The sequence below is a fragment of the Hydractinia symbiolongicarpus genome, chromosome 5 (assembly GCF_029227915.1).
Source record: "Hydractinia symbiolongicarpus strain clone_291-10 chromosome 5, HSymV2.1, whole genome shotgun sequence".
Classification (NCBI taxonomy): domain Eukaryota; kingdom Metazoa; phylum Cnidaria; class Hydrozoa; order Anthoathecata; family Hydractiniidae; genus Hydractinia; species Hydractinia symbiolongicarpus.
The window spans coordinates 34,210,647-34,226,276 of record NC_079879.1 but is presented as its reverse complement, the minus strand read 5'-3'; the positions used below and the strand labels follow the sequence as shown (position 1 = coordinate 34,226,276).

At 34.0% G+C, this 15,630-nt stretch overlaps 1 protein-coding gene across 1 annotated transcript; it reads left to right on the top strand.

The window, feature by feature from the left end:
• Positions 1-11,910: 11,910 nt before the first annotated feature.
• LOC130646232 (DNA-directed RNA polymerases I, II, and III subunit RPABC2-like) lies at positions 11,911-15,580 on the top strand. The gene is made up of 6 exons (XM_057452405.1): positions 11,911-12,062; positions 14,205-14,265; positions 14,623-14,662; positions 14,832-14,931; positions 15,013-15,084; positions 15,271-15,580. Exons 1-6 carry the CDS (start codon positions 12,034-12,036, stop codon positions 15,356-15,358), a joined length of 390 nt encoding a protein of 129 aa, XP_057308388.1. The 5' UTR covers positions 11,911-12,033; the 3' UTR covers positions 15,359-15,580.
• The last annotated feature ends 50 nt before the right edge of the window (positions 15,581-15,630 follow it).

Below are 15,630 nucleotides of genomic sequence, written 5' to 3'. Positions count from 1 at the left end.
TCATATAAACCACTGGCACATTATAAAGGTTTCAAAAAGTAATTTCTCAAATTAGTTTATAATGTTTAAAATTACCGCACGTAAAGTTTCATGAGTTTTGACGTGCAACTTCCGGAGCGCTAGAAACATACCTGATTTTCTTTTTTCGCTAGCCGAAAATTCTTTCCTTTTAGTAATCATTTTTGCTTGATTTTTCTGCTCTCACGAAGTTGTTATTTCTCCGGCTACATATATGTTGATATGTTGATGCTACACCACAATCACACTTCAAGGAGCACTTACCCTTGAAAAGTTTTTCTATCATTCTTTTTGATTGGATAGTATGTTGTTTTTTCTCTCACGATGCCAAATTACATAATGTATAAATTCTTAATGCGCACACACATTTGGTAACTACAAAAAAACGACCAACATATTTGGCTATAATTTTTCTAATAATTTTCTACGTTTTCTCACGAATTAGTTATCTGACCTCCTAATATGAAACAACGACCATAAAGTTAGTTGCCATGGAAACGAACCACTTAAATATGATGTCACTAAGCCGTAATTTATGCATTTATTTGTTTTAAGAGCTGATAGCCATGATGGTGAAATGTCTGGCATGTGTGTTAAACATATCTTGATTTGTGATCAGTCTTAAAAGGAAAAGACAGAGTTGTGAAACAGGGGGATCATAATATATTACAAGTAGAAATAACCTTGTGGTATTTTTGTTGTTGCTCTTGTTTTTATCTCTTGTTTTGGGATGTTCTTATATTTAAAAAACAACGTGTATTCATATATAAGCATCTTAGTATGTAGCTTTTTGTTGTTGACACTTGCGTTCTTTGGTATGCATACATTTTTTTACGCAGCTACTTATACACATGTGATAATGCTTATTATACACATAACATTTTAAAACTTAACTTCTATTTATATTTTAAGATGCAGGCGAGGAAAATATCATAACGTATCACTAAGAACAACGTCTAGTCAAAGCCCTTATTTTAGCGGTAAAAGAAATCAGCACTGTCTTTTCATTCATAATTGTGTTCAGTTATTTTTTAGCCTTGTTGAAAAAACTAATAATTGATTTCCAGACCTCAGCCCCATGCCATTTTTCCTTCGCCCTGCTACTTTACCAATAAAGTCAAATAAAACCCTGAAGAAGAAGTTGCCGATTTCTAAGTATTTAAAGACGAGGTTAACCGCACAGGAGACGTGACTGGATAGTAGAAACTGCTACCATAAACGCTGCTTTTCTCAAGTAGGGTACTTGATACTTGCAAGTGTTTCCCTGACATCCAGGCTCTAAAATTAACTAACATATTTATTTTTAGGCTTCATTGTAACTACAGCTTAACATCCACTTTTCGGAACGAAACGAAAGACTGTATTTGTGTGTTGATATATGATTGGCTCATGAGTGCTGAAGGGTAAGATCATTCAAGGGAATAATAACAATACCAAAAACGAGACAAGACAAGTAATTGAATTGCTAACATGAAAAAGTTCGGTGAAGAAGTTGGTGAGGAGTTTGATAAAAACAATTTGGATAAAGAAGAAAGCTCGAAAATAAAATAATTAACACACGCAGGGTGGGCGGAGGAGAGCGTTAAGCATTTCACCTCTGTTTGCTTTTGGCAACATGAGCTCACAATTGCCTAATACTATGTGAAAGAAGAAGTAATTATAAAAGCTGTATAAATCTTGTTTGAACAATTCCTCTTAAACAAGTCGCCGGTCTCGGAATAAATCCCATATGACTGGAAAATTAAGTTGATGAGAGAAATGATAGTGCGTGGTAAAGATGGGGGATGAATAAATGTCGAAGTCACAAGAAGAGGGTAACTGTCAAAGCGTACAGCTGCATGCAAGGTGAGGAGAGGAAGAGGGGTGAATCTGTTCTTCAGTACTAACGTGCTAAGTATATGGTGAATAAGAAACGGGAAGACACAAAGATGCTTGGGAAATGAAGTTGGTTAGGATTTTAATGATAACTAGAAATAACTGCAGATAAAAATCGTTAACTATTTTGATGAAATAATAATGATAAACTTATTTCCTTATTAAACATTGTGGTCCTAAAAACTCCACTTGTGACAAAAACTTTGTATGATTACTCTGTATTAGTTTCTCTTTCTTCCAACTAACGAAATTATGGAGACTATCCCTGGAAATCAATTAGCCTATATATTACATCCTCTTAACTCAGACTCACCTTCCCAGTGTAGTTAAACATTGTTCGTTGCTTCAAAGAATACCTGCCAAGCTGTATTAACATTCAACTTTATGATATTCAAATTATTTTATGGATATTTTACTTATTTTTTCAGCAGCTATGGTACACAATTGTATCTTCGTTTTCATCAAAAATCCGATATGCCGGTTTCTATCTGCAACTTTATCATTTACTGTAGTTTAAATCAACTTTTCAAGCAAAAGAAATATATATGATTTCGTCATAGCAAGGGTAGTTTTATATTTCGCTAGCATTATTTTTCACTATCTGTTGGCTGGAGAAATAGTCTGGAAAATACAGGTCTTAAATTCATGTTTCTGATTGACTTGCTCATCAAAGGAACGCAACGCTTCTATCCGTCAAACCATATGCAACGTAGAAAACGAGGGTGCGACAGGCAGCTGCTTATCACGGGTTTAACCCGCATCGAAATACTGAACGAACTTTCTGATTGGCTGCTTGCTACTATTTTTACCACGCAACCAGTAATAAAGAAAACTAGGAATTATTGATACCGAGTTAAAGTTACTTTAGCAGATGTAAATATAATAAAAAAACGGGCAAACTGGTGGATTTATTCACGGGCTACCGATTATGTACGTTAAGCCCTTTTTACGTTTTTTAGGGATGTTTCCAATAGCAAGTAGAATTTTTTTTAGTGTTAAAACGAAAATAAGTTGTAATACAAATGGAAAACAAAACGAAAGTGTAAGTCTACGGATTTCTCGTTAACCTTAGAGTCTGAATTTCACACTATTTAAAAATAAGACTTGTGATATATGAAACAAGATGAATTTTCCTAAGAAGACTTTACGACACGTGGGTACGTAACTCGTCTGTAGGTTATTTTGTGACGAACTTTGACGCCATATTTCTGGTGGGAACAAAATTGCGATGATATGACCAAGGATCTTTGATATAAAACGCTCACGAACACTTCAAGTATAGTGTTTTTATTTTTTTATTGCGATCAAGTTATATATGTTTAAAAAAAATGAAATGATAGTCCCTTAATTGTTTATATTGGTAACGAAGTTTCTATCTTTCGAGAAATCACTTGTGAGAACCGGGTAATTTATTCCTCTAATAACACTTTCCTTAATAGGTTAATCTAAAAGACAGCTGATAAAATGATAAAGTCATGACAATCTGTATGTGACAATGCGATTGGGAAGGTATGCTAAGTAGAAATGGATGTCATATTTAATCCAATATTTCACTAATTTTATACAATCTTTTGTCTTAGTTTTTAGTTTTTATTACGTACTAAATGCATTATCGAGTCCAGCATCCGTTACATCCTTGGGTTCTTTTGTGAAATGAATTTCTATCGTCTTTTGCTGATCAGCTTAAATGCAAGCCACAGAGAAACACTACTACTCAATCAAGAGAGATATCAAGAGGTCTTCTGGGTAGATGTATTTTAGCTTGTTGATGAAAGTATCCTTGAAAACAAGGTAGAGAAGGATCAGGTATGTTCATCGTAATGCTTTTCTCATTATTCACACCGATTTGAATGTTATTTATCCCGTTCAAGAGATGAGCGTATGAATTACTTTTTTAGTTTCTGTTAGCACCAAACTTGTTCCAAGACCTCTCTTTTAGAGGATGTTTGTCTGGCTATGCCGTTGTCAGAAAAGATGCAAGTTGTTGTAGTATTCACGACGTATTGGCACTGATAGAAGTGAGGATCCTATGAAAGAGTCCTTTGCATTTATAGCTCCCTTATGTGCTACGGAAGCTGTACAAACACAACGACAGCTCAACATGGACAATCACCTAAAGTCTCAATCCTATCTTACTACTCACGGTTTTGCAGTGCCCGGTATTTATTAACTTGCCAACATTCGGCCAATAACCCTTCCCATTTTGGAAAAGAACATTTTACGGCAAGATTAGCCATCACGTTTTTTTATGTGATCGGGTAACTCATCCGGTGTTTTTTAAAGTAACTAAGTTATGTCATTGAATATTTAAGATTTCCTTGTATTGGTATAATGTTACAGGGTTTTTTTAAAAATCTTACTGTATGATATAAAATATGATGAGAGAATAGAATTGATATAAAAAATACAGATAATATTCAGAACCATTATTTGTCAAAGTAGATACTAACCTGATTCACAACTTTTCGGATTATTTAACAGTTATGTTTCCGTTACTTACTCCAGGCTTTTTCTCCATATTTATGTCACGACTAAAAAATTTGTCTGACATAGAGCTTTAACGAGCCTCGAACAAGCATGGTAAAATAATATGGAATCCTTGACAAAATATTAAAACAAAGATACAATGAACGAATATTGACAGAATGTTTAACTCACCGACCGACTATTTATAACTTGTAGTATTGACTTTAAGCCAAAACATTTTAATTGCGGCTTAGCACAGTATAGTGGAGAAAAAAAAGGACGTCATAAAAGCATCACATCTGCAAAGTGAACATATTAGACCGTCCAAGCAAATTACAGTTGCTTTGTGATAATGTTTAAGTACTGGCACTTTTTTCGTCACTTGGACCAGTTAAAAAAACGCTAACATGGTTATATTAGTTTTAAACATCTATGTGTGACATTGTGTTTGTTTAAATGTGTGGTGTGGGCGTGAATGGGCGTGGATGGGCGTGTTCGGGCGTACCTTATAAGACAGGGTGTTATAACTCTCTCGTGAAGATTCTTACATCAACTTGTGATCATTTAGCAGTACATGAATTCTACCGTTTGCTTGAACCAATGGAAAACCACAAACTCGGAGAAAATGTGACGAGATATTAGATAATGAAAATTCTTTATCACATACGGAAAGATAAAAAATAGAAAAGAAATGGATATTAACAAAGGTTTCATAAGACTGTATGATTACTTATTATCCCATTCTCTCAAATTTAAAGGTTCGGACGATTGTAGCTACAATAGCGATGCGATAGATGACAACAATGTCATATCAAAAGTGAAAGAAATGCAAGAATACTTTTCAGAAACTAGCCAGGATACTTAACTGAAAAATTTTAAAATCTATTCTAGAGCTAAAGTAATTGAATTTTAGCAGATAGTGGTACTTTAGACAAATTTCCGATGGCATCACTGGAAAAGTGGTGACATAAATTCAAAGCTGCCTTTTTTTTCCCTTTTATGACATACTATAAGTGTGCCAAGTAATAGGAGATATACTTGGAATATCTGTCGGAGACAAATTAATTGATTGATAAAGGACATGAGAAATAGAATACAATTTCTGTAAAGTCTGGTTCCCATAAAGGCATGCTTCGAAGCAAATTTTAATGATTTAACGTCGACGCTCAATATGCTCAATTTCCATGATACTAAAGATGGCAGCGTTTTTAGAATTATGATTGCTTATTAAAAACGTGTTGGAAATGATGTCCGCTCTTTAAGTTTAATCATTTCAACTTTTAAAGCGACCGAAAAAATTCTATTCCTATGTCTAAATACTGAGTTTGCTTGGCAATAAGAAAATGAAGACATACAGAAAACTGAAAATCAAATTTGCAAAACATACCCACGTAATTTCTTGAAACACTAGATTTGCCAACCTCGTCCCCAGGGCATCTTGTATCTTTTCTGACCCCGGGACGGCGATACGAACATGGCCCTGGAGGAGGCTGGTCCGATATGAAACCTGATTGGCGCGGATATGTCAAATAATTATTGCGTCATACAAAACATTTTGGCGAGGCGGCGAGTCTGTGACCAACAGGAGGAAGCTGTTCGTTTTAAAATGGCGGAGGTGTATCAGCAGTATCAAGTTTTTTTTAAAGTGAAAAATTTAATAAAAAGCATTACTAAGCAATGAGAGTATAAAATAAGACATCATAAAGTAATACTGCTTACATGACAATATTTCAATAGCTGGGAATGTTTAATAAAGCTAGAAAAGTTGTTAGCTAGCACACTATACCTAACACACTATCAAGGTAAGAACAAAAGAAAGAAACTCAATTTGTTTCCAAGTGGCCAGGTTTGATTTGCAGCTTTTTGCAAAGACTGACGTTGCATAAAATTGCCGCCCATGTCCTTTATAGACAAAATAATTTTGCACAAAGTATCGAAAATGTTTTTTTTTTACAAAATATATATACATTACGTTTTAAATTATATCAGGTTGTTATTAGTGGGCATGTTTTATTACCTTATATGCTTTGGTTACTATAAAAGATATAAAAAGCCAATAGGTTAACCGTCGGAGCCATTTTATCATTGAATGCACATTTATCCGGCCTAATTCAAGAAAATTCAAATTGCAAAAGCTTCAGTAAAAAAATAAAGTTATTGACTTGAAACTTGTTAAGGAGTACCTTTAAACCTATCTGATAAAATATAAAATTACACCAGGCATGAAAAATTTAAAAAGCCATTTTGAGGAAGAGAAAAAGGTAGGAAGATTTTCTTAAACTGATTCTTGCTAGGCCTTTTTTAACACGCTATGAAGAAATTTCAGAAAATCGAACTCAATCAAATTTTATTGAGCGCTCAATTAGGCATATGGTTAAATCCAGGATGTATTGAAGATGATGGTATTTATTTAACAGCTCACCACTGTGATATATTATCTCAAGAGTTTTAATACAAATTACAAAGAAGTGAACATAAAAAATCACAAAAAAAAGTCTAAACCGAGTATATAGTTTATAAAGCGTCCCATAACTTCAGTAAAAATTAAAATATTGACTTGAGATTTGGTATGATATGGTTTTAGATTGGTTTGATGAAATTGAGCCAAAAAATAGTTAATAATAATAACCCTGAGTTTCAGAATTTAGCCCTTTTCAAAGACGCCGATAAGCCGTTTTGACAGCATATCAATTTTGACAGATTCAGAAAATTTTAAAAGCTATTCTAACCTCAGAAATGTCAGATAAGATTCAACCTAAAATTATGCTAGTAAACAAAAAAATTAGTTGCAAGGAATGTCTCTTTGCTGACATCTTTTTGTGATAGGATGCTCTTATGAGAATACTGAATTAATCTTCACGGTTAGCTAGTTTGGCATTTTAAATATTTTCCAAGCAGAATGATAACAATAAATAGATGTATATATCAATAAAAATCGATTTTTGAACAGCAGCAGAATTTTGATGAGCTCTAAAAAGTGCGAATTTATGAAACTAATTTTGGTCCAAAATCCCCAAAATAATTTCCTCAAAAAATTATTCCCGAAACATTTTTTTCTCAAGGTAGCAATACTTTGCTGTTCGTAAAGTCGTATATCAATTCTTTCTAAACTATTAAGGCAGTGATACATTAAATCGAGAAAACAGATCACACGCAGACTTGTCGTTCTCGATTTTCAAACCAGCTTAATGCTTTTGATAAAATTTTTGAATTATTTATGTTTTAAACAGAAAAAAACCTTGTTTTTGTATAAATTAGATGCAAATTAAGTGTATATACAAAATAAATGTGAGCTTGCTGAGTAAAAAATAAAAAAGCTGCAAGGCGTTTTAAAACATGTCATTAAGAAAAGAAAAAGCAGAATTTATCAGTAATGGGTGGCTTTTTGGAAATGTTAAGGCCACAAATGTAAAAGAAAAAAATACTTCTAAAGTAAATACTCTTCTGAAGCCTTTTTCACCCAATATAACTGCAAGCAGTGAGTCCACCATAGTTGAATTCAGTTTCAGCTAAGTATTGTTTAAATACAGCAAAATCTTTGTCATCATATAAAAGCAGTAATGCAGACACAGATATGAACTCACGGTAAATGAGAATTCTAAAGTTCAGCCAAAATGAATAAAAAATGTAAATGTTAATATGAGGTTAAATTTCTGCCTAGCTACTTTCAGTCGGGCACCTAGAATGATACGAACATTTGAAAATTATGTAGCCATATCTGCACCTTAGAGAACCAACGAAGTGCTATGTTCAGATGGGCAAATCATTTACTAATTTCCAAGTTTCCCCTAGCTACAAGTTTTGCAACCCAGTGCTTGCTAGTCAACCAATTCAGTGAAATACACATAACTAAATTGCTTGAATTTCTTCAAGTAAACAGCAGCCTAAATAACATTATTGTATATTTATACATTTACACAAAACAATCAAGGGCAATATGCGAGAAGTTTGTGTGTTGCGATGAGAGGAATCAAAACAAACTCGCCGCACGCATCTGTGACGTAAAAGGCCGATCTCGCTTAGCTCTGCAAGGTTATATTAAAACTTTGGTACATTGAGACAAATCTCATTAAATATTACACACAGAAATACTGTGTATTGGAGGGTCACGTGACGAGGCCTCCTCCAGGGCCATGTTCGTATCGCCGTCCCGGGGTCAGAAAAGATACAAGATGCCCTGGGGACGAGGTTGTAGATTTGCTAGTCTTTCACCGTGTCTTATGAGAATATAGTTTATAAGAAAAATGTAGCTCAAAATTGCTCAAAATATCAAACACAAATAACAACTACAACATTAATAATTATTAATCACTTTGTTTCTGCTAATTAAAATCAAGTGACTTTCACGTGTGATTACAAACACTACAAAAATTCAGCAGGTCGGTTTTTTTCAGCCCAAACCAAAACTTCATCCCGTTTTGCCTGTCATGAATAACTGCTTAAAAGTAAAAATTGCAAATATATGAAAAAAATTCCAACCCGGTTAGCCGAAAGTTCAGAATAGTAATATACTTGTCTTTTTATGTGTATTTTCATGACAAAACAAAATCATAAATTGATACAACGATTACTTCAACACGCATTTGTTTATTTTTTGAAACTATCATTTTTTTAAATTTCGCTTCACATTTTAACCCTATTTGGTATGGGGGGGGGGGGGGGGGGGGGGGGGGCATAAAGTGCCTGCGGCATTAAATACTGGATGAACTTACCTGAAATTTTGTGACTTTTCCTAACTTTTATTGGACTTACGGAAAATTTCCAAAAATTGTCCTCTCAATGTCCTTTTTGACAGGTGGTCGTATCAACGTTTTTATTGTAGTGCTAAAAATAAATGCTTTCTAAACTAACCAGTTGTATGAATATGGGATTGTGTATATGATAGTGACAAAAAGTCATCATACAATATTGACATGCATACTGTGTAATTTGCAGACCGGAATATTGGTAATTTACAGACCAGAATGTTTGTAATTTCCTATTTCTCTATTTCTATTCTCATATGATAACGTCATAGGTCATTTTGTCCCATGTCAATCTAAATTGTCTTTATTGAGTAGCCACTGACGTAAGTGCTAATAGATATGCCAAGTTTTATTCCATGACAACTACTAACATTAAGGTTCTCAAATATAGATTGTTCAAAAAAAATTCTTGAAGATTTGAATTCTGATCGATTTCCATTTTCTCCCTGGAGAAATCCTTTGTTTTTATACCACCTGTTAATGTTCCTAAAAATATCTCTCATTCTTATATTACTTTTTTAATGACTAGTACTGTAAATAGTTTTAAAAAAGATAAAAAACGAGAATTTCCAAGATAGACACATTTTCTTAAACCATTGTCTCATTATGACGTCATTACTTCCTGTGTGACATGTCAACCTAAATATTTTGTCACTAATTAAGTCACAACATATTGATGCTTCTTTGTTCCAAGTTTTGTCACTTAAAACCAAACTGAACAAAAGTTACAGCCCGCGGGCACTTTATGCCCCCCCCCCTATACTTACAAGGGTCAAAAAAGCCCATACCAAATAGGGTTAAGGTAATAGATTTCTTTTCTAGCTAAAATAATACTTTTAAGATTTAGTTAGACTCAAAATTGTTTTTGTTTTTTTAACAATATCAACGAAAGATACCTGAGTAGTAAAGAAAAGGTATTTCCATAATAAAAAGTGTGAATAATGACTTTTACTCTTTGAACATGAAGAAAACAACTTCTATACAATGTAAAACGAGTTATAAATAAACACGTTACCTAAGAATGACCATCGCGTTGGTGTTTGATATTCTATTGGTGCGCTAAAGAAGATATTGCTATTTTATTATGAAAGCGCTGGCATAACAGATATTCTTGACTTGTAGCTGAGGGAATAAAGCTTAATTGTAATTTAAATCATTAAGTCGTCGTGAATAGATGTAACAGATCAATTAGAAATTGATAACATAAATCAAAAAAGTAAAAAGAAGCCGAATTTCAACTTAAAGTTTTTAAATAGTTAAATTTAATTGACTACACCATTTTTAAAACACAAAGCACGTAGTTTTCTGTTCTTCGTGACAAGAGTGAATATTGTTGTTTTCTCTTTTAAACAACAACCACAACGACAACAATAACAACAACAACAATAACAACAACAACAACAACAATAACAACAACAATAAAAATAATAATAACAACAACGACAACAACAACGATGGCGGCAGAGATAAAACAACGACGACATTTAAAAAGCATCAAACGGTAAAACAACAAAGGAAAAGAATTCATTCTACCTCTCTGCGGAAAAAACGCGCCTCTCTTGAACAACAAAAATGCATAATATATAGAGACAACCACTACTATTTAATGTTTTACTTTATTCCATAATCGGAAGTTGTTGAAATATCAAAAACCACAAAAACGTGGGATTACATTTTGCTTCTGACATTAACAAATGTGGCGTCTATTGCAAATACTATCTGAAAGTAGAGTGCCAGTACCGTAGAAGCTTAATTAAAGAAGAAACCTTTCTACGGCTAACCCTCAGAGAAAGTTGAAAGAAATCAATGAACACATGGCAGAAATTAAGGCTAATTTCACTGATATTTTGTACAAGTCTGATTAGTTGTGTGGTATCGTTATGTAATATCGACTGTTTAAGACATGTGTTTTCACTGAAACAGCTCTGTTACAAGAAACAGTACTAATATAGCTCTTCCTGCAAGGATTTTTTGGGATAACACACGAAAATAGTCATTCAAGTGGTACTTTTGAAGTTTATTTTGGCTTTTGGGAGAATAAAATAAAGAAGCCCCAAACTTGAGCCCAGGGTTTTTCCTGCTCCGATATAAAAAACCTAAGAAACCAGGGGGAGGAAATTTACGCTGTTTTCTAAGACAATTGAAAGAAACAAATGCAAAAATATGATAGGCTATTCCACGTCCTTCGCGTTCTTAAGCTATGTCACATACTTCACTTTCTTATTAAACAATTAGTCGATAAAGCCCGTGAAAAAATCCACTTAGGCAGGATAAAATTGAAAAATAAGTGTCATTTGAATTTTGATGACGTCAGCAACCCACCCACAAAAAAAAGATAGAACCTTGATTTAACATTGCCTCTATTGTGTAGAGCTTAAACTGCTGATCAAGAAAATGTGTATGATGAGAGGTTAATGAGGATTTAAAAATATTCCTGACGTCAGCAATGGCCTGTGAAAACCCAAACATTTTTTTTAAGAAACTTGTATGCCTGTTGCCTTCATCGTATAGATCTTGAAACTTGCACCGTATATATTGCACCGTATATAACTTGCACCGTATATATACATTGTATATTTAAGACGGTGCAGCACCGTCTTAAATATACAATGTATAAATGTTGGTGATTTAAACGCTCTTAGAAAAACAACAACATTTTGTGCAAATGTCCAATATTGTCCCAAGACGTTTTTACCATATTGAAATTGCTTCAAAATAAAACAACTTAAGAAGCTCTCCACGGGACAATTTTTACGACGATTGTCATAAATACTGACGAAAAGTTGAATTGGTTTCTACTTTTTGTCACAAAAATCGTCGCGAATATCGGTCAGTGGAGATTCGGCCTAACGGTCTTTTTTTCAGAGAACAAGAGTACAGGGAGCTTTGGTCAGCGAATTACAAACCGTGTGGCGCATTTGCAAAAAATATGGCGGACGAAGATGATGGACAAGCTGGGTAAAGACTTTTTTCTCACTTTTTAAAGATTTTATTTTGTGCGCCTGTCTGAAAAAAGAGCATGCTGTTGCTTTTTCTTGACAATTAAAATTAAGAGTTCAGAAGCTAAGTCTAAAAATTTGTTTAGTCAAAAGTTACTTTTCAATTCCGTCATCAAAGAAAGATGGATGAGAATCGATGAATACTTTTACTGTTTTTTGGTTCGTCTGCAGCCCTTAGTTATGGGGACCGTGGATTAAATCTTGCTTAATTCCTGTTAGTGATACACGGTAATTTTAATAAATAAGATGATATCACTGTAAACGAATCCTACCCCCCCCCCCCCCCCCCCCCCCCCCCCCCCCCTCAAAAAAAAAGAATTTAGGTGTAGCTATAGACCTATAGGTATTTTTTGCATAGTCTGTGAAAGCCATATGTACCCAAGAGAGAAACTTGAACCTGTGTTTTCGCTAGTGTATCACTCCTTACAACTATTATTTTGAGCCTTTGGTAGCTAAATATACGCACTTGACCCTGAACAGATTTTTTTCTCAAATTGAAGATCTCCTTCCCCCTAAGTGGCGATATATGTTTACAGTACGCAAAAATATGCTTGGAGGTCGGTAGAAAATGGACACACAATGTACCATGATAAAGATTTACCTATATTGGTTCCGAGAAAGAAGCACAAGAATTGTTAGGGAACTATTTACCAATGTTTGTAGCACCTGTAGCTATACTGCTTTACATCTGCAACAGTCTCTTTATCATATATATCTCTTATAATAATACGAAGAGTGTGTCTGTGTATCTGTAACAAGCAAAGTGGATGTGTTCATTTTCCTTTGATGTAGCCGAAAAACTTATGTCTCAAAAGTTAATTATCTGACGTTATGGCACCACGTTAATAACACTAATTTAACGTCAATATCTTATATCAAATTAATGAAGCCATTACAGTGCACTTTAGACTTTGAGGCCAAATAACTTGGAAACAAAGTGATGTGACGTCAGTTATTTTTCACCGCGTAGGCAACTAGGGACCACCTAGGACTAATTTGGGTAAGTTTCCCAACCCTGAGTCACCAGGTCATCAAAAAACCTTTAAACCCCAATATCGTGGTGCCATAGATTAGTGTTAATTGTTGCGCCGTAGATTAGTGCTTATAGCTTTTGTACTCTGTGCAGGAGACCGGGGTTCGATTCCTTTTGACAGTGATTCAACATGGGCGAGTGAATGTTACCATAGCCCCGGGTTAACCCAAGCCATGTGTGGGAAATTGGGAAGATGGAACACTGTGTGGGCTGTTGGATGTTGTTAAGAGTTGTCTAGTAGAGCGCGGACCCTAATTGGGTCTGCGTGGTTTAAAATGAGCATTAAATACTCCAGGACTCCATCTAAGCCATGGCCCTTCCTGGAAAGAATAGACAGGGTATATCCCTCGATATTTTTGAGGCTAGCCATGTAAAATATGCACATCTATCTATCTCTGCAATCGTTTGTCAAAGGTACATCATCCTATACATTTTCTTGATCAGCGTTTCAAGATCTGTACGATAAAGGCAACAGGTAAACAAATAGCTGTAAATTTGTAAATTTTTAAACCCTTTATCTTATTAACTGTTTTTCATGATCAGTGCTTTAAGCTCTGCACAATGGAGGCAACATAAAAACAAGTTTCTAAATTTTATAAATTTTTTGTGGACGGGTTGCTGACATCGTCAAAATTTAAATGATGCTTCTTTTTCATTGTTATCCTGCCTAAGTGAATCTTTCCAGGTTGTCATCCAGGTTGTCATCATCGTATAGTTTAGTTTAGGATGCGTTGCTTGGATAATGTGGGACTGTAGGACTATGATGCATCGGAAACTGTGGAACTTGCCCTATGAATTTTGAAAACCTCAAATACTTTGAGGGTACTATGGCAGCAGCATTCTATTTTTATGTCATGAGAAGGAAATTGTGTCTCTTACTTTGAAATGTATCTTAAAGATATCTTTTGCGAGAGCAGCCTTTATGATCAGGAGTGAAGCAAGCTATTTTTTCGTGCGAAAAATATTTATAGCTAGAACCTAAAAATTGTTTTAGGTAAACAATAAAAAATTGAAACACAAAGTAAATAACAAACAAAAAATAGTAATTTGGTATTTTTCTTAATTTAGTTACGAAGATGAAGTGGAGGATGTTGAAGAAGACGATTTTGAGGAACCAGATGCAAATTTGGTAATGTCTTTTTTTAACATGCGAGAGACTTGCTCGATTAAAGTTCTTAAATTGAAATGATTAAGATAATATACATTACGGTAGCTGAGGCACAAAGCTTTGCATGCAATAAGTTTCACCTTACATCAGAGATATAAATTCTATTATATATTTATTCTATAATATGAAAAGAATTTAGATAGTAGTATCAGAGAAAAAAGAAAGCTAGAAATTGGATTGTGAATTGTTTTTTAATTATCTAGAATTCTTGACACTAAGTCTAACTGTTTTTCGCAATTCTATAAAGAACAGTATTTGGGCAATTCCTTCTTTTGTCTTGATTCACATTATTTTAACTATGCATTCATTGATTTTTAGGGTGATGACATGCCTCAAGTAGACATTTTACCATCTACAGGTAACAAAACATCAGTTAATTTCTGAACCCTACAGATTTATTGTTTTAGTTTGATACATTTGAAGAAATTTTCAAAAAATATATTGTTCTCACAGAAACTTCTTCAATTAAGTCCAATTAGCCAACAACAAAACCAACCAACAAAAATAAAAAATTATAATACTTTTAGATGATACACAACTCCAGCAACCAAAGAAGAAAGTGACCACACCTTATATGACTAAATATGAGAGAGCAAGAGTTTTAGGGACAAGAGCTCTTCAGATAAGGTAGCATATTATTCATGCTCTCTGTATCTTTTGTGTGATTTTGTAAGTTGATGTGATGAAAACAGCGCTGTTCTTTTTTAGTATGAATGCACCTGTGATGGTCGAATTGGAAGGAGAGACAGACCCCTTGCAGATAGCAATGAAAGAACTCAAGTAAAAACTTAAATTTGTTATTCGCAGAAAAATATTTAAAAGTTAATTGAAAGAGAGAGACGTTTAACTGTCACAGGACTGGGGCCGTGATTGTATTGCACATGTCCAGATAAATTAACAGGAACAGACATATATGATTCATTAAAGTGTAAAACGACGTTGGTCACTGCTGTTTTTTCATTTTAGGGCAAGAAAAATTCCTATCATCATCAGACGGTACCTACCAGATGGCAGTTTTGAAGATTGGGCAATAGATGAATTGATCATAGATTAAATACCACAATCCTACCAATCTGACTAAATCTATGCAGTTGAATACATTAACTAATTTCAGACAGACTACGAAGAGAGTGTACACCTCTATCCCAAGACAGCGATAATTTTTTATGAACTCAATACAAGACTCTATTTTACCCTGTGATAATATGCAATATACGTTTTATAACATAATACAGAAATATTTGTCGTTAATTTCGCTGATAAATGCTTGGAGTTACTGATGTTTGCTTTAGATTATGTCAACTTTGTTTTTTACATCAATACTTA